A 16,418-nucleotide genomic window follows, 5' to 3' on the forward strand; every position below is an offset into this window, starting at 1 on the left:
AATTCTTTTGAGAACCATTTCTTAAGGGACATGTGCTACTAATGTGCCCTCCTCTTCCACAAAAGTTGCAAGTAGTAGAAGGACTTGCACTTGAGGATTATTTTACAAAATAGTTTTTAAAATACTTTTGATTTTTTGAGGATTTGAATCCTAACCCTTGTTTGTCAAAAACACATTTTTGGCTAGCTAAGATCATTTCAAAAGATTTTTGTCCACAAGAAAAAATTGAAAGAGAGGAGGTTAACCATTCAGTTTTTTTTTTTTTTCAAAATCTCATTTTAATTTCTCAAAATCTCATTTTCTTTTTCAAGATGAGTTTTCGATATTTCAACAATTGAAAATTTTTCTTTCACTTCTTCAAGCTCTTGAATTTTCTTTTTAAGAGAATTATTTTTTAAACTAAGTTTTTCAAAATCCTCATATAATTCTTCAAAAACATCATGCATATCTTCATCACTAAAGTTAGAGTTTACCTCATCAAGGTCATCTATTGCCATGAAGCACATGTTTGCCACTTCTTTCTCCTTTTCTTCTTCGGAGGATTCCTCACTTTCACTCCAAGTGGCCATCATTGCCTTTTTCATTCTTCTCTTGGCTTCACTTTTGTAGAGAGGACAATCATATTTGATGTGTCCTGGTTTTTTACATTTGAAACACACCAAATCACTTTTCTCTTCCTATTTCTCCTTGTCACGACGAGATGAGGATTCCTTTTTAGAAAGGTCTCTTCTAGAGGTGAACTTTCTTCCTCTAAACCTTTCACTCCTCATGTATTTGTTAAGCTTTCTTATGATGAGGGCTAAATCATCATCTTCATCACTTGGTTTTTCTTCTTCAACATCTTCTTATTCCTTGGTTGTAGCTTTAAGAGCTATGTTTTTCTTCTTTTTGTCTTCACCCTTTTGTAGCTTCTTTGCCAAGTTAATCTCATATGTCATCAATGACCCTATGAGCTATTCCATAGGTAGCTTAGTCAAGCCTTTTGCTTCTTGAATTGCGGTGACCTTAGTATGCCACTTTCATGGGAGTGACCTCAATATCTTCATCACCTTCTCAGATTCCTTGTAGGTTTTTCCCAAAGCTTTAAGACCATTGACAATGTCAGTGAACCTAGTAATCATCTCAACAATAGTCTCATTTTCTTTCATTGAAAACAATTTATAGTTATGAACAAGTAAATTAATTTTTTACTCTTTCACTTGATTTGTTCCTTCACGAGTTATCTCAAGTAATCTCCAAATTTCTTTAGCTGATTTGCATTGACATATTCTATTATATTCATTTCTATCCATAGCACATTGCAAAGTAAAAACAGCCTTAGCATTTAATTGAAAATTTCTTCTATCAAGCTCCTTCCATTCTTGCTTGGGTTTTGGAACCAAAACTCCATCAACTAGTTTAGTAGGAAAAGTTGGGCCATCTTCAATGACATCTCATACGTCTAAATCCGTTGATTGTAAATACCAAGTCATTCTAGTTTTCTAATAGGGATAGTCGGTTCCCGTAAAAAATGGAGCTCTATGTTTTGTAAAATTTTCAGTTTGAGATGAGCTTGATGGAATAGCCATTCTTAGATGATGAAGTCTTAAGCAAGAGGTCTAGCTCTGATACCGATTGAGAAAATAAAGGTTATGCTTAATTAAGAAAAACACCCAAAAGGGGAGGTGAATTGGGTTTTTCAAAATCTTTTTCAACACAACAAGTTCAAGCACAATATAAACAAAGAATAAAGAGATAGAGTTAAAGAATTCAAACTCGGGTTTTATAGCGGTTCGACACTTCCTTGCCTACGTCCACTCTCCTCAATCCCCTAACCAAGTGAAGGTTCCACTAACTTGAAGCTTCAATCAAGCTTCCAATCTTCTTACACTTGGATTCCGCTCCAATGGGCTCTTACACAATCTCTTCAAGATTCAAATCTCCTGAAAGCTTTAACACTCAGTTTTTACAACAATGAATCCCTCAACTTAGCTCAAAGATAGCTCAAATACAAAACAAGGCTAGGATGAATCCCAAAGGTGCACTAAAGGATATGCAAGTAATGATTTAATGCACTAAGGAAGAAATGAGAGCTTTTAGGTTAAGAACAGGTAGGTAGACAATTGATTGCAAATGTTCTCCATGTCATAAATGAAGTGGAGCTCTCAATTTATAGGTTTCTAAGCTTGGGAGCCAAAAACAACAAAAGGTAGCCTCAACCGGTCGAGCTAGGGGTTGACAGGTTCACTGGCCGTTGGAGCATTTAATGTTTTAGCAGGTTACTGTTGCCTCGACCAAAGGTTGACCAGACCTCGACCGGGAAATGGTGAACCTGAATCGGGAAGAGAAAGCTACTAGATGAGAGAGAGTGTTTTTGGCACTCCTCGATCGGACCTCGATCGAACAAGGGTAATCGGCCGACCAATTCCCCAACCGATTGAGCCGGTTGGCCAGAGCTTCGACTGATTCAACCTTTTAGCCCCGAAAACCTATCTTTTTCAAATTTTTTCTTTTCTAACACTTAGGCAAGGTCTTTAGGTGAATTAATATGTCAATTTTAAAATGTTTTGCCTAAGGTACATTTGATAAAACTCGGGTTTTAATTAAATCAAAATTTTAAAGGATAAACCGAGTTTTCAAAGATGAATGAAACGGTATGAAAATCCTAAGTGCACCCATGCATTCATCTTACATTCGTTTCCTATGAACAGGAGTCTTTCAAAAGTCTTGATCTTGTATCCATTTGGTCATTTGATGAATTTCTGAATTTATACCTGAGATTCTTTATCATCAAAATCCGATTAGGAGAACCTTTGGGCTAACAAGAAGCATTGGACCAAACACACGATGCTAAATTAAGGTGGGGAATTGATTTACTAATTCTATTTATTACTTTCTTCAATTTTATTATCAATAGATGAACAAAATATATGCAAAACATGCATAAAATACTATTTTTACAATTCTTTTTCTTTGATTTCTTTCATGGTATCAAAGCCATTTGGTTCATTGCTTCTTTAGAAGTTCTTAATGGCAATATTTAAGTTCCTTTTCTTCCATTTTCTCCTTTTCAATTCCTAATGAAAGATTTTTTTATTTATTTTATTTCTAGTCTTGATATAATGAAACTATTTAGAAGGTATTGTCTTTGAATTAATCACTATATTAATATTTTATTAGTTATTTTAGGTTTGTTCTTTTATATTAATTCTTTGGAGAAAACAAAAATCTTATGTAAATAAAAAGAAAATTAATGACTCAAATAAACACATGATATAATGTGGAAAACTCACATAGTAACCTACTAGGTATAAAAAAATCATGAATGGTCTCTCGACCGCTAAATAATCCATTAAATATGAGAAAATGATACATAGTTTTATCAGATAAGATGCATCTCCTCTCTAGGGTCTTATATGGTCTGCACCTACACTTTTTTTTCCACGTTCTTGACACAACACTCCCCTATGCTCTTTAGTCGATTCTTTGAAACTCTTATCAAAGTTTCATAATAAGATTTTTGACCTTTGTTGTAGCCGAAAGTTATTCTTTAAAAAGATCTTGAAAGCCCATGTGGAAAGTTTCATAATTCTAAAATATTCAAAAGATGATTTTTAAACTCAAATACCAATTTGGAGATTTAAGAGGGCTAAGTTCGGGGGATTAAATTAAACAATCCCAATGACATAGCATCTGACCTATGGATCCTATGAATGGATAAACAGGTCGATCTGTAGAGACTTAATTTGCATTTATACTGTTACACAAAATGCAATGAAGATATATATATATATATATATATATATATATATATATATATCAATATCCTCTCTATAGACATTTCCTTTTCCATAAATAGCATTTAATCAATTCTTTCAGCAGCATATTGGCATATGCCTACCTGCTTTATTGATGAACCTTTATTAAATGTGACCATGTGAATAATGAGAGCTCGAGAAATGACTTCAAAATACATAATCACCCAATTTACTTAGTTTTCTAATTGTTGGACGAACTGTATTTAAGTCATTCATAATTAATAGGTCATTATTGGAGGTAAATTTTCATATGACACGAGAATACAATTCAAAAGCGATGACATGAATTTTAACAAGTTTCAATTAAGAATAATTATTACCGTATCATAATTATGTCAACCCGTGTAACTCATTTAATTAACCAATTGTGTTAAGGTTTGGTTACTCAATCCATCTAATTTGTTGAAAATGTTTATTCAATCTTGTTAAAATGACTCATTTATGACTCAATTCAACCTGGTTTTATTAACCCAAACAAGTTTATTAATTTGTCTATTTAAAGTTATAAAAAATGAATTTTTTTTAATTATAAATATGATATAGTTAATAAATTAACTGTGTAAACTTTTATAGATTTTATTATAAAAATAGAAAATATTTTAAATAAAATAATCAACAATTGTAAAATTAAAATTTTAATTTACTTTCTATATTATAAACATGTTATTACTAAAATTAAATAATTAAATTAATTAAGATTTAAAAGATTAAAACTTCAAAGGTAAACAATTTTAAAGTATTTTAAAATAATATATTTATAAATTTAAAATTTTAAATATGAGTTATAATCTAATTAATAGTTTAATAGGTTATATTAGAGTTTTATTAAGGGATTCTAGGAGTTAGAATTGTATTGTGGAAAATCATGTCAATTCATGTACAATCTAAATTTACATTTATTAACCAAGTTAAATAAGTTATGTTATATCAGTTGTGTAAATATTATTATTATTATTATTATTGATATTATCACTTCAAAAGTATTATTTCCAATACGTTCATGACAAATAGAGTGGACTTGGACTTTTTCAAAGAAGACCCGTGAAATTAATTTCCCAGCGGTCCAACTTCTACGTCCACATTTTAGAGGGATTGACTCGTCTGTGAGGAGAAAGCAGCCTCTGGCTAGATGTGACTTGAAGAGAAGAAATCACTCCGAGGGAAGCAAATCTTCAAAGACCTCCATAAATTTAGAGGAGGATGAGAGGCAGCCTGCTTTACTTGACCATGGTAATGGTATCAATATACTGAAAAGTCTGTACAAGAATCAAGTTACCAAAAAGCCCCAACTTCCAAGCTGGTTTATGGCATTGGGTTATGTGTGACTTACAACCCAATACCGGAGCATCTCTCTCTCTCTCTCTCTCTCTCTCTCTCTCTCTGAATATGATGTGGAGGGACACAAAGCTACTGGCGTTAGGCCTCATAACTGTACTCCTACATGCCTGCTTCTTTTCAATTTGTGTTGCTAATTCAAACAAGACATGCAGGCCCTCTTCGTGCGGAGATATTCAGAACATCAGTGACCCCTTTCGATTAAAAGGTGATCCTGATGGCTGTGGTGATCGGAAGTATGAATTGGTTTGTGAAAACAATCATACGATGGTAAAACTGTACCATAGGAAATACTATGTTGCGGAGATCAACTACCCTAATCATACTATTCGGGTAGTGGATCCTAGCCTAAAGAAGGGCAACTGTTTCTCCACTCCTCCTTATTCCTTGACAAGAGAAAACTTCGGTGATCCATATGGATACACTTATGGAGATCCATATCAATTGCCTTGTGAATGGAGACTGAAGCCTACACTTTTGATGAATTGTGATGGTCCAGTCAGTGGCCATAACTACATTCCTATTGTTCCATGCAATTCTCCTTCCTCCCAAACATATGCTTATGCACTGGTAGGAGACTCCATGCAGGTCAGTGATATTCCGTATTCATGCACCATGGGCGTGACCATTGTTACTCGATTGTTGAAGGCACATTCAGATCACAGCAATCGTTCAATGGCAAATTTGCAAGAAGAGCTTCTTCGGGGTGTTGAGATTTCATTTTTGCCCTTCCGCTGCAAAGAATGCGACGTGAATGAGACACTGTGCTGCAGTCCAGATTTCGCTAAGAATACAATACAATGCGAGACCTGCAGCTACGGCTACGACGACGAAAGACCCACCAGAAATGGTAAGAATTATTCCAAGATATTACTGAATGAATATAATATTGATTTACTCAGAGTAATGATGTAGGGTGTAAGGACTGGCTTCTGTGCATCATCAGCTCATTGAGACTGATCCAGATTCAACCCAGAATTTTTGAGAGGAAAATTTCAGGGAAATCCACTTATATATGCAGTACTTCAGTCAATGACTTTAATAACTAACCTTATTGCTTGGTTTAATCATGCAGGCTTTATAGCTTTCTTGCGCACTCTAATTGGTAAGATGACCTTGGGAGCTACTTCAATTGTCTTTAATTTTTTGATGAATTGAACTTTCTCCAATTGTACCAAGGATATTATTATGGTCATTTCACTAATATTTATTCCCTCGTATTAAGGTTAATATGTCCTCTTTTATTAACAGGACGCCTGATTAGCCCCAAGTCCATTACACTTGAAGGTAAGAGGATTAGCCCCAACCCAGAATTTTTTTTTATTTTTATTTTTTGCTTCTTTTCAAAGCCCAAGGCTCTCTTGACTTTTTGAACCAACAGTACTGGTTTGGTTATTCGTGCAGGATTTAGAACCTACCTCAGCAACCATTACTACTACAACTACTACGCTATAATTGGTAAGGTCCTATTCCTATTCTTAGTTTCCTTTAATTCCTAAAGCCTAGATAATTTTATCAGTATCCTTCACGATTTTTGTTTTGGATCGGGATGATGATGATAATAATAATAATATTTACATTTTACAAATTGTCTTAAATTTACTTTGTATTCCTCTTGTATCTCTTTCCTTTTTAATTTAATTTAATTTTTTATTTTATGTTAGGAGGCTGGATACTTCAAAAGATCGGTAAGACTTCAAAGCCCCAACTACTAATTTCTTACAAAAATTTTCATATGAAAATCCTCGAAATTCTTGCATTTGGGACTGCAGAGTGTAGTATTGAGTTTTTTGATTGAAACAAAGGATGATTCTACAATTCATTGCACAAAATTCCATAAAATAAGTGAAATTTCAATTGCACAAAATTCAAATTTATCTTTATTAAGGGATTGTGTTAATGGATTTGAGATGTGTCACATTTAAATTTAATTCCAAGTTCGTTGGCAAACAAAGAAGCTGGAATTACGGAATTGGAATTGATGTTCCCAAAGGCCCCAGTTCTATCCAATCAAACAACAATTGATGTTATCAACCACTAATCAGTAGTAGCTGTGCAATCAATAAGTGATTGCCAAGTAGCTGCCCTGCTCACATGGCTCTCTATCAACCACTCAAATGGTTTATTTAATATGGAAAATAGAGTGGCTCTTTTTTATTTGGTAATTTGTGTATTTGATGTCCAATGCGTATGTCATAAGTCTTGTTTATGCTTGTTGTGATCCTTTTTCTCCGTTATTCCGTACTTCTAACATTTGATTTCTGTTCAGCCATGCTGATGGTTGGAAGATACACACTCGGGGGATTGTGCATGTTGTCCTATTTAATTTACAAGTTTCAAAGGAGACACTTGTCATGGGATGATAGCATCGAAGAATTCCTTCGGATTCACAAAAATCTTCAGCCGATCAAGTACTCATATTCAGATATAAAAAAGATGACTCATAATTTTAGAAACAAATTAGGTCAAGGAGGCTTTGGCTCTGTTTATAAAGGAAAGCTTCGAAGTGGTCGCATTATAGCAGTGAAGGTGTTGATCATGTCAAAATCTAATGGACAAGATTTCATCAATGAAGTTGCTACCATTGGAAGGATTCATCATGTTAATGTGGTGAAACTTGTCGGATTTTGTGTACAAGGACCAAAATGGGCTCTTATATATGAGTTTATGCACCATGGATCTCTTGATAAATTTATTTTTCTCAAGCAAGAAAACAACACTCCTTTGAGTTGGGAAATGTTGTATAAGATTGCGCTTGGAGTGGGACGTGGGATTGAATACTTACATCGAGGTTGTGACATGCAAATTCTACATTTTGATATTAAACCGCACAATATTCTTCTTGATGAAAATTTTACCCCAAAAGTTTCAGATTTTGGTCTAGCGAAATTATCTTCAATAAATGAAAGTATTGTATCTCTCACTGCTGCACGGGGAACATTGGGATATATTGCTCCTGAATTGTTCTACAAAAATATCGGAGGCGTCTCATATAAAGCTGATGTTTATAGTTTTGGAATGTTGTTGATGGAAATGGTGGGAAAAAGGAAGAACGTGAATGCATTAGCAGAGCATTCAAGTCAAATATACTTTCCATCATGGATCTATGACAGATATGGACAAGGAGAGGACATGGAAATGGGAGATGCCACTGAGGATGAAAAGAAACTTGTAAAAAAATTGGTGATAGTTGCTTTATGGTGCATACAAATGAAACCTATAGATCGTCCTTCAATGAGCAAAACATTGGAAATGTTGGAAGGAAAGGTTGAACTCTTGGAAATGCCTCCCAAGCCTACTCTATACTATGAGGAAATCTCAACTGAGGATCATGAAGGCAATTCAAAAGGGGCACTGATTTCTTCATGCAATTCCATGGATACAATTACCTTGGATGGAAGGTAGTGTATGCCTACTTGCATTTTCTTTGTCCTGTGATACCATGTGTTTAATTGGCTTAAATATATGGTGTCCCTCTCATCTAAGGTTCATATATGTTATATGGTCTTGAGACACTGGGTTGGTTATGTGGAACCAATTAAGTATGTATACATGTAATAACACAGCGTTCCAGGTGTTTGAGAACTTGTCCACTTACTTGCCATCAAGATTATTAAGTAAAATTTTCCTATTCCGTTTGCTTCACAGATTCTAATATAAAAGTTGTGATGGTTGCAGAGCCCAGTAGTTCTGGCTGTCAAAGTTAAGCAATGCCACTTGCAACATATTTTTACTTGATTGAGTTGTTTTGTTTGGCAAATTGCAAGCAGTACAACACACACACGTACAATTTTCTTCTTCTTTTCATCTCTGTATTAAAAATAAAGAGATGTACCTAATAGACAATGGACTATCATTTTGACTCTTTTTTCTTTTTTTTTTCTTTTTTTGATTTATTTGATAGTAAATCAATAGTGAGTAGAGATTATGAAGAATCAATAACCTCGATAGGAGCAAAAAGAAGTTTATGCGAAAGAGGTAAACACAATCTTCAATGAGGGAAGAATCCTTTCTTAGCCAAATAAAAAACAAGACTTGGTTAATTTCATACAGAAAAAAGAAGTTGTATTCATTTAATTGGACAATCAACTTCAAGGAAAAATTAATTTCTCTCAAGCAAGAATAGAACAACCTTAATCCTCAATTCTAAAACAAATTAAATTCATCTCTCTAACTTCATTCTACAAAGAGGATCAATCATGTTCTTGAAACACAAATATCCTATATTTTTCTTGGATATATATATTTTTCTATTATTATCAAAGAATACATTTGGTGATAAAAAGCTTGTTCCTACAACATAGAATGATCAACAAGGACAAGAGGAATTAATGAATTGACCTAGGATCAATTTCGTTTTAGATAATATCTTTGTTCCTAAATATTTATCGAATTTAAATAATTCAAAATATAATATTCTTGAAAATTTTGTTGTTTGATGTGAAATTTAATTTGAAGCTAGTTCTTAAAAAAAAAAAATCTATAAAATGAAATTATATTTATATATAATATCAAAAGAATAAATAATTTGTAATTTTAAATAATTTCCTATAAATGTCTTTTATGTTAATAAAAGCTAATATTTATCCTTAATTTAAATATTATTATTTATTTATTATTAGTTTGAATTAGAGTAGATGATATACTTGTGTTAGAATTAAAATAGAAGATAAAGGTCGAATTAAAGTAGGAAATAGACTTGTGTTTGAATTATAATAGAAGATAGTTTGAATAAGAGTAATAATATTAGACTTGTCCTTTATTTAAATATTTATCAGGTTATGTCATCTTTTCTCTATCTTCTTTCTCAATATGGTAGTCTCTTAATCCTAAACCCTAGCCTCAACATTCATGGCTAATGATGAACCAATTGCGTCATCATCCATGATACCAACATGCTTCACCGTACTCTTATCACCATTAATGTTGCAACTCAACTTTCTCTCAAACTCACATCCACAAATTATCTGACATAGAAACTACAATTTCAATCTCTCTTTGTTTGAAGATTTTAGAAGGTTAAGAATATTATATAGAGATACAAATCAAGTTTATGGAGGTATGTTAGAAAGTTAAACTTTAATTTAAGAAGATTCTATAAGTTAAAATTTATTAATGTTTTTAGAATCAAACTAGTCATTGAATCGAAAAAGTTATCAGTTCATGATTCAGTGATTGGATCGATGATTGAATTACAGTCGAACTAGTGATGTCATAAATATATAATTCATATTTTATTAAAATTAAAAATAATTTTTAAAAATTATAAATGTATTTCAAATTGAAAATTAATAATTTTTATTTTTTCATCTTTTATATAAATATATTAATATTTTAAATTTTATTAGATAAAACATATAATATTTAAATGTGAAAATATATATTGAAAATGGAAGAGTATTATGTCATTTTATATATATATATATATATATATATATATATATATATATATTATTATCTTCTTTACAATTCCTCACACAAATTGATGAGCAGCAAGTTGGTGGAACCATGCTTATCTTGAACCTTTGGTCCAAGTTCAAACCCTTGGCTTGTAAGTTCCCACAAGTGGTCGTTGGGCCATGAGAGAAAGCATGGTCCAATAGCCCAAAAGTGATTAAAAAAAAAAAAACCCAGTGTAGAAAATTTGAACCGCTCGGTTCTCTTCGGTTTGATGGTTTAACTAGTTCTTAACCGGTCCATCTAGTAAGGTTTTTAAAACCTTGAGATTTACATTTAGTTTCCATAAGTCAAAGAAAATATTTTTTTTGAATAATGATTTAATTTCTATATTTAAGTAACTTAGTTCTATATATAAGATTTCTATATTTTGTTAATAGGAGTTTTTATATGTTTATTGTTAGAAGTTTTTAGAGTGGGATATAAATTAGAGTTATTTGAACAAGAGTGGCAAAAGACAATAAATTTTTAATTCTTCTAAATTTTTTATATTTTTTTTTAATGTAATTGTTTGTGTTTTTCTTTTAACCCATTTACTCTAATTGGAGAATTTATAAGTATATTTTGCATTTTTCGATGCACAAAAGCATACTACTTCCTAAGGCGTTGACATGAAAACTATGCAAAATTAAAAAGTAATAGATAATATATTAATGGGAAATATTTGATTCATTCTTCCATTTTCATTGATTTCTTTGCAAATCACTATAACTTGTTCTTATGAAATTTCCTTGAAAGTAAGGCAATTTAATAAGCTCATTCCAAGCGGCTTATTAATTTCAACGCCTGCTCGATCTCTTTGAAGAATGAAGGACTTGATTCAAAATTTGTTATTTTCCAACACCTATTCTGTGCATGGAAAAGGAAAATTGATGATATGGGCGTTAAAACTTCTCAAATCTAATGTAAATAGATAGAGAATCAAGAGTAATCTATTGTACAAACACTACTTCAAATAGAAATAATTACATTGTGAACTATTAAGACATGATTCTTGTTATTTGAATTACACTCTATAATAATAAAACTGGACACCTTTTTTCACTCTAACTCTGAAATGACTGTCAACTCTTGAAGAGGTCGTTGAAGACTTTTGATATTTGTTCTTGTGGGACCTGTAAATGCAAAGGGATTAGGAGGTATGGTTACATTATTTCTTTCTTCTTCCAACATTTGAACTACATCCTTCATTGAAGGACGATTTATTGGACACCATTGAATGCACCAAAGTCCCACAATTGTTAACTTTTTTGCTATTTCAAAATCTCTCTCTTCTTCAATACGAATGTGTATCTCTTCGCCTTGATTTAAATGATTATAGACCCATTCCGGGAAGTAAACTTGACTAGCATTCTCCACACTAACGTCAATGTTCTTCCTTCCTCCAACCATTTCTAGCAATAACATTCCAAAGCTATAGACATCTGATTTATATGATACACTCCCAAAATTTCGAGATAAAACTTCTGGTGCGATATAACCCATCGTACCTCTTGCCGTTGTCATAGAAACTCTACTTTGTTCCTTCGAGCATACTTTGGCTAGACCAAAATCAGAAATTTTTGGATTAAAGTTATGATCAAGCAAAATATTATGCGGTTTGATATCAAAATGTAAGATTCTTTGATCACAACCTTGGTGAAGATATTCAATTCCTTTGGCTATGCCTACAGCAATACCTTGAAGCTTCTTCCAACCAAGAGAATGGTTCTTAACTGCTTCTGAGAAAATGAACTTCTCTAGAGATTCATTTGGTTGGAACTCATAAATGAGAGCTCGTTTAGATCCTTCAGCACAAAATCCGACCAAACGAACTACATTAACATGGTGAATTCTACCCATTGTTCCTACTTCATTAATGAACTCTTCCCCATTTCCCTTGGAATTGTTTAGAATCTTTACTGCAACAAGAACTTCATTGGATAACTTTCCTTTATACACAATTCCATAGCCTCCTTCACCTAATTTGTCCTTAAACTGATTTGTAATCTTCTTTATATCAATATAGGTGTATCTTGAGGGCTTAAGAGCTCTATAATCTTCCAGAAACTTCTCAATCCTTATCTTATATTCTCTTCCCATTTTATTTGAATCATAGACTTTGTATAGTGCGATGATAATTGACATGAGCAGAGGAAAACCAACTATTACGCCTGTGCATGCATGGAAGAAAATCAGGAATGTTTTTTGGGAAATGAAGAGAAAAAAAAAAATCAAGTTTCTTGTTCTTATTTTTCATGGTCCCTAATAATAACTGAAATATGGGCAAATAGAAAATTACCTGTAACTATCAACGGTTTTATTAATGCACCTGCAAAGAAAGATAAGTTATTAGTTTGTTGTCTATGAAATTAAAACAAATGCTAGTATCTTATGCTAATCTGATATGATTTTACTATTGTTGTTCTTTTCAATTCTTAGACTTGGATCTTTCTGTCCTTTCATTGGAACATTTTTTAGTCAAATTTAGTTTCGTCGGGATCCTGAACGGCCTGAATTTTAAAACAATGCTACACCAATCAGTCTCCACTAGTTTTTTTTTTTTTGGTGTACCAATTTCGAAGCAATATATATATACAAAATGGAAACAAATAACATAAGTTGCTAATAATAATAATAATAATAATAATAATATCTTGAATTTTTTGTTTAAAATGACTCTTAAAAAATAATTTTAAAATTCGTTCTAAAAAGAATATTTCAGATATTGTGATTTTCTTTGTGTTTATTTATTTATTTATTTTTAGGAGCAGGAAAAATGAATTTTACCTTTTCCTTTGCAGTGTGAAGGAGTGGTCCAGTTGAGATGAAAATTATTTTTTATTTCCCCATACTCATCCTTAGGAAGTGATGAAGCGTACATCTTGTTGCCGCACGGTAACAGTTCTGGGAAACTCATGACCTCTGAAGATGGAAACTTCCAAACTTGGTACCCAGGGACATCAAGGCAAGGGACACGCTCGCCAAAAGTTTGTCCATTTACTGAGGAACAAATGAAGAAAGTGGAGTTCTCCAATTCTTCAGAGAATTTGAAGGGGGTGGCAGCTAAATCGAGATTTCCAAGCTGTCTTGGAAGGCAATAATCAGGGTCATGGACGAGAATTTGCTGAGATTTGTAGTTTATATTCTTTACCAAGAACTTTACTGAATGCGGCAGCTCCAGCATCGTCTGATTCTTCTCTGTGCAAGATAGCTCAAACAAAGGGCAGCCACAGTGGTGTGGGTGGCGGTCTTTAAGCTGAAAGGGAAACCTGATGGCTGGACCCTGGTCGCTGCATTTACTCGATGCCATGCACTCATCTTGGCTTACTTTAGTATCTGCCAGGTTTCTCAACAACAATAACAAAGATAAAGAGAGGACTATAGTGAGTAAAAATGGGGGAGAAAAGGCAAAATATATATATATATATATAAAGAAAATGAAACAACCAGGATAGGAAATGAATACAGTACCTGTGATACATTCCGTTTCAGGTTTCTTGCCATTGCTTTTTTTGAGTCTGCATTTCTTACCTTCTGCTTCGCAGTTTCCACATATTGATTCTTCCCACTTCAAATAAAGCCTATTTTCTCCCTCATATATATAATAAGTCGGGAGTGAAAGGTTGTAAATCCTACGGCAAGAGGATACATCCAAATCAGTGAGACTAGTGCTGGAATCAACAGCATAAAGTGGATTACCTGGGAGAAAACTGCAAGATTTGCTGAACGATTTGATGGACTTAAAATAACTTGAATCTGAACGATTTGCTGAACAATTGAAGAAGGTAAAGGCTTGTAGCTCAAAGGAATGATTGAGTTTGAAGTGGAAAGGAGAGGCAGATAATCTGAGGTTTTGAAGCTGACTTTGAAGGCAATTATTCGGGTCCTCGACGACAATTTCCCTAGATTTGTACTTTATATTCTTCACGGAGAGCTTTACTGAAGATGGCATATCAAGTATAGTCTGGTTCGTTTCTGTGCAAGACAACTCAAACCCAGGATAGCCACAGTTTTCTGGCTGGTCCTTCAGCCGGAACGGGAACCGGATGGCTGGTCCCTGATCACTGCACCTTGATACCATGCACTCGTCTTTGCTTGCTCCAATCTCTGCACAATTAATACTACTTACAAACAATAAGCAAAAGAAATAGAGGAGTTCCACCATTTTTAAGGAACTGCTTATATCTAGGGCTTTTACACTGATCCTCAGGCCTTCTGTATGAATTTTGAGATTTTTACCAAGAAGAGATCTCTCTTCAAGACAAAAGAAGTGGAAGAGGAGATAGGAATTAAGAAAAGACCACCTCCCAAGTGACTTTACTCTCAAAATTCGGTGTGAAGAAGAGTTTGATACACTATTTTAGGAAATTGATCCATATAAGTAGAGGTCAGAAAATATGGTCTAATTATATATGTAACCATTACTTGTATTTTATATTGTTTATTATAAATTACTATTAGTTTACAAGAATTTTGAAGCGTATAAAATGCAGTTCAGACAACATTGATAACTTGTTGATTATAAATGATTTTTTTTTTTTTTTTTCATGTTGAAGTCTTAAAAGACATATATATTACTACTTTCTATATCATTATGATATTATTATTATGTTCTTCCTTACATTTGAACTTTTCAAACGAAGACCCCCTAGTCAATCTTGGCATTCATTGAGGTTTGTCCTTACATTTGGAGGATTTGATCGATTCCTTTGCCGTTGGATATGTGCAATGAGCTAGATGTGACATATAGAAAAGGTGAGAACTTCTTAGTGGAATTTTTTGTGGAAATTGGCTCATTGGGTTCTTATTTTCAAAGTCAATTTAATCAAATAGAAATTAATAATGGACCATATGTAAAATGGACCACAAAGAAATTATTGAAGTATGACCCTTTGTAGAAGACCATTTGAATATTTTGGAATTTTTATTTACTCTAAAAATTTTAGACTAAGGTGGTGTTTGTTTTTTTAGTTAACTCTAAATAAAACTTTAATCCTTAATAGTGTTCAGTATTAGGTTATTTGTTTTTGTAATATTTTATTTCTATTAAGTATTAAAAAGTAAAAAAAAAATTAATATGTTTTTTTTTTCTATTTAGAAAAAAACAAAATATTTTGGTTTTTTCTATTTAGAAAAAAGTTTATAATAAGTCATAAAAAAGTAAAAAAAATAAACAATCTAAAGTCCGAAAGCAAAATGCTTTTAGCAAAAAACCAAAAAAAACAAACGTCCACTAAGAATGAAAAAAAATATGAATTTTGACTTGATAGCATGATTTATTCTAATATAAAGTGAAAAATTAAGATTTAAATCTAAAGACTATGAAATGATGCAATCAAACCATCTATGGATGTTATCGTAGCCACCAAAGAATATCAAGTTACACAATGTACTTCTCTAAGAGAAAGAATCTAGAATTAGTTACAAAAGAAATGTTGGAATTGACACTGTTAATCTTTGGTAGCCAGGGATTGCTAGAAACAGATGCATAACCTATGAGCAACCTGATAATTATTTTTGCAGAATCTGTAGACAAATGGATCTAACTTCCAAGGAAATGGAGAAATGTATTTGATAACTTGAATAATGTTAAAAAATTCTTGCTCTAAGAAGGCTTCCATTTGATATATATTATACTAAAACAATACACTATGCCCATGAAGGGCAATTACTAACAGCATCAACAGCTCCTCAACAAACTAATGTATTGATCAGTTAGATAGTTACACCTGCAAGCAGTTAGAATAGTGGTTAAACCAAACCTGTATATAAAAACTCCTTGCAATAACAGTATACAAGTCTTGTATTCTTTCATAATTGTTCTCTTTTATTGTATCAGAGCAATTT

At 32.6% G+C, this 16,418-nt stretch overlaps 2 protein-coding genes across 2 annotated transcripts; one reads left to right on the top strand and one right to left on the bottom strand.

Annotated features, from left to right (window-relative positions):
• Positions 1-4,916: 4,916 nt before the first annotated feature.
• On the top strand, positions 4,917-8,779 carry LOC100259612 (LEAF RUST 10 DISEASE-RESISTANCE LOCUS RECEPTOR-LIKE PROTEIN KINASE-like 2.4). The gene is made up of 6 exons (XM_010664520.3): positions 4,917-5,982; positions 6,208-6,237; positions 6,384-6,419; positions 6,537-6,590; positions 6,797-6,820; positions 7,402-8,779. Exons 1-6 carry the CDS (start codon positions 5,115-5,117, stop codon positions 8,535-8,537), a joined length of 2,148 nt encoding a protein of 715 aa, XP_010662822.1. The 5' UTR covers positions 4,917-5,114; the 3' UTR covers positions 8,538-8,779.
• A 2,722-nt stretch (positions 8,780-11,501) lies between these two features.
• Positions 11,502-14,959, bottom strand: LOC100854309 (rust resistance kinase Lr10). The gene is made up of 4 exons (XM_010664519.3): positions 14,043-14,959; positions 13,359-13,907; positions 12,871-12,900; positions 11,502-12,742 (listed from the first exon to the last, which is right to left on the bottom strand). The coding sequence occupies exons 1-4, from the start codon at positions 14,734-14,736 to the stop codon at positions 11,631-11,633; spliced, it is 2,385 nt and encodes a 794-aa protein (XP_010662821.1). The 5' UTR covers positions 14,737-14,959; the 3' UTR covers positions 11,502-11,630.
• Between the last annotated feature and the right edge of the window lie 1,459 nt (positions 14,960-16,418).

Source organism: Vitis vinifera, chromosome 16, assembly GCF_030704535.1.
Source record: "Vitis vinifera cultivar Pinot Noir 40024 chromosome 16, ASM3070453v1".
In the NCBI taxonomy this organism is placed as follows: domain Eukaryota; kingdom Viridiplantae; phylum Streptophyta; class Magnoliopsida; order Vitales; family Vitaceae; genus Vitis; species Vitis vinifera.

Excerpts from the sequence above, each read along its gene's own strand:
- LOC100854309 (XM_010664519.3), bottom strand. The coding sequence starts at position 14,736 with ATGGTGGAACTCCTCTATTTCTTTTGCTTATTGTTTGTAAGTAGTATT. Across the intron at positions 12,901-13,358 it reads TTCACACTGCAAAGGAAAAG|GTGCATTAATAAAACCGTTG; the intron begins GTAAAATTCATT and ends CTTTCTTTGCAG. Across the intron at positions 12,743-12,870 it reads AAAACCGTTGATAGTTACAG|GCGTAATAGTTGGTTTTCCT; the intron begins GTAATTTTCTAT and ends ATGCATGCACAG.
- LOC100259612 (XM_010664520.3), top strand. The coding sequence starts at position 5,115 with ATGTGTGACTTACAACCCAATACCGGAGCATCTCTCTCTCTCTCTCTC. Across the intron at positions 5,983-6,207 it reads CGAAAGACCCACCAGAAATG|GCTTTATAGCTTTCTTGCGC; the intron begins GTAAGAATTATT and ends TTAATCATGCAG. Across the intron at positions 6,238-6,383 it reads TTTCTTGCGCACTCTAATTG|GACGCCTGATTAGCCCCAAG; the intron begins GTAAGATGACCT and ends TTTTATTAACAG.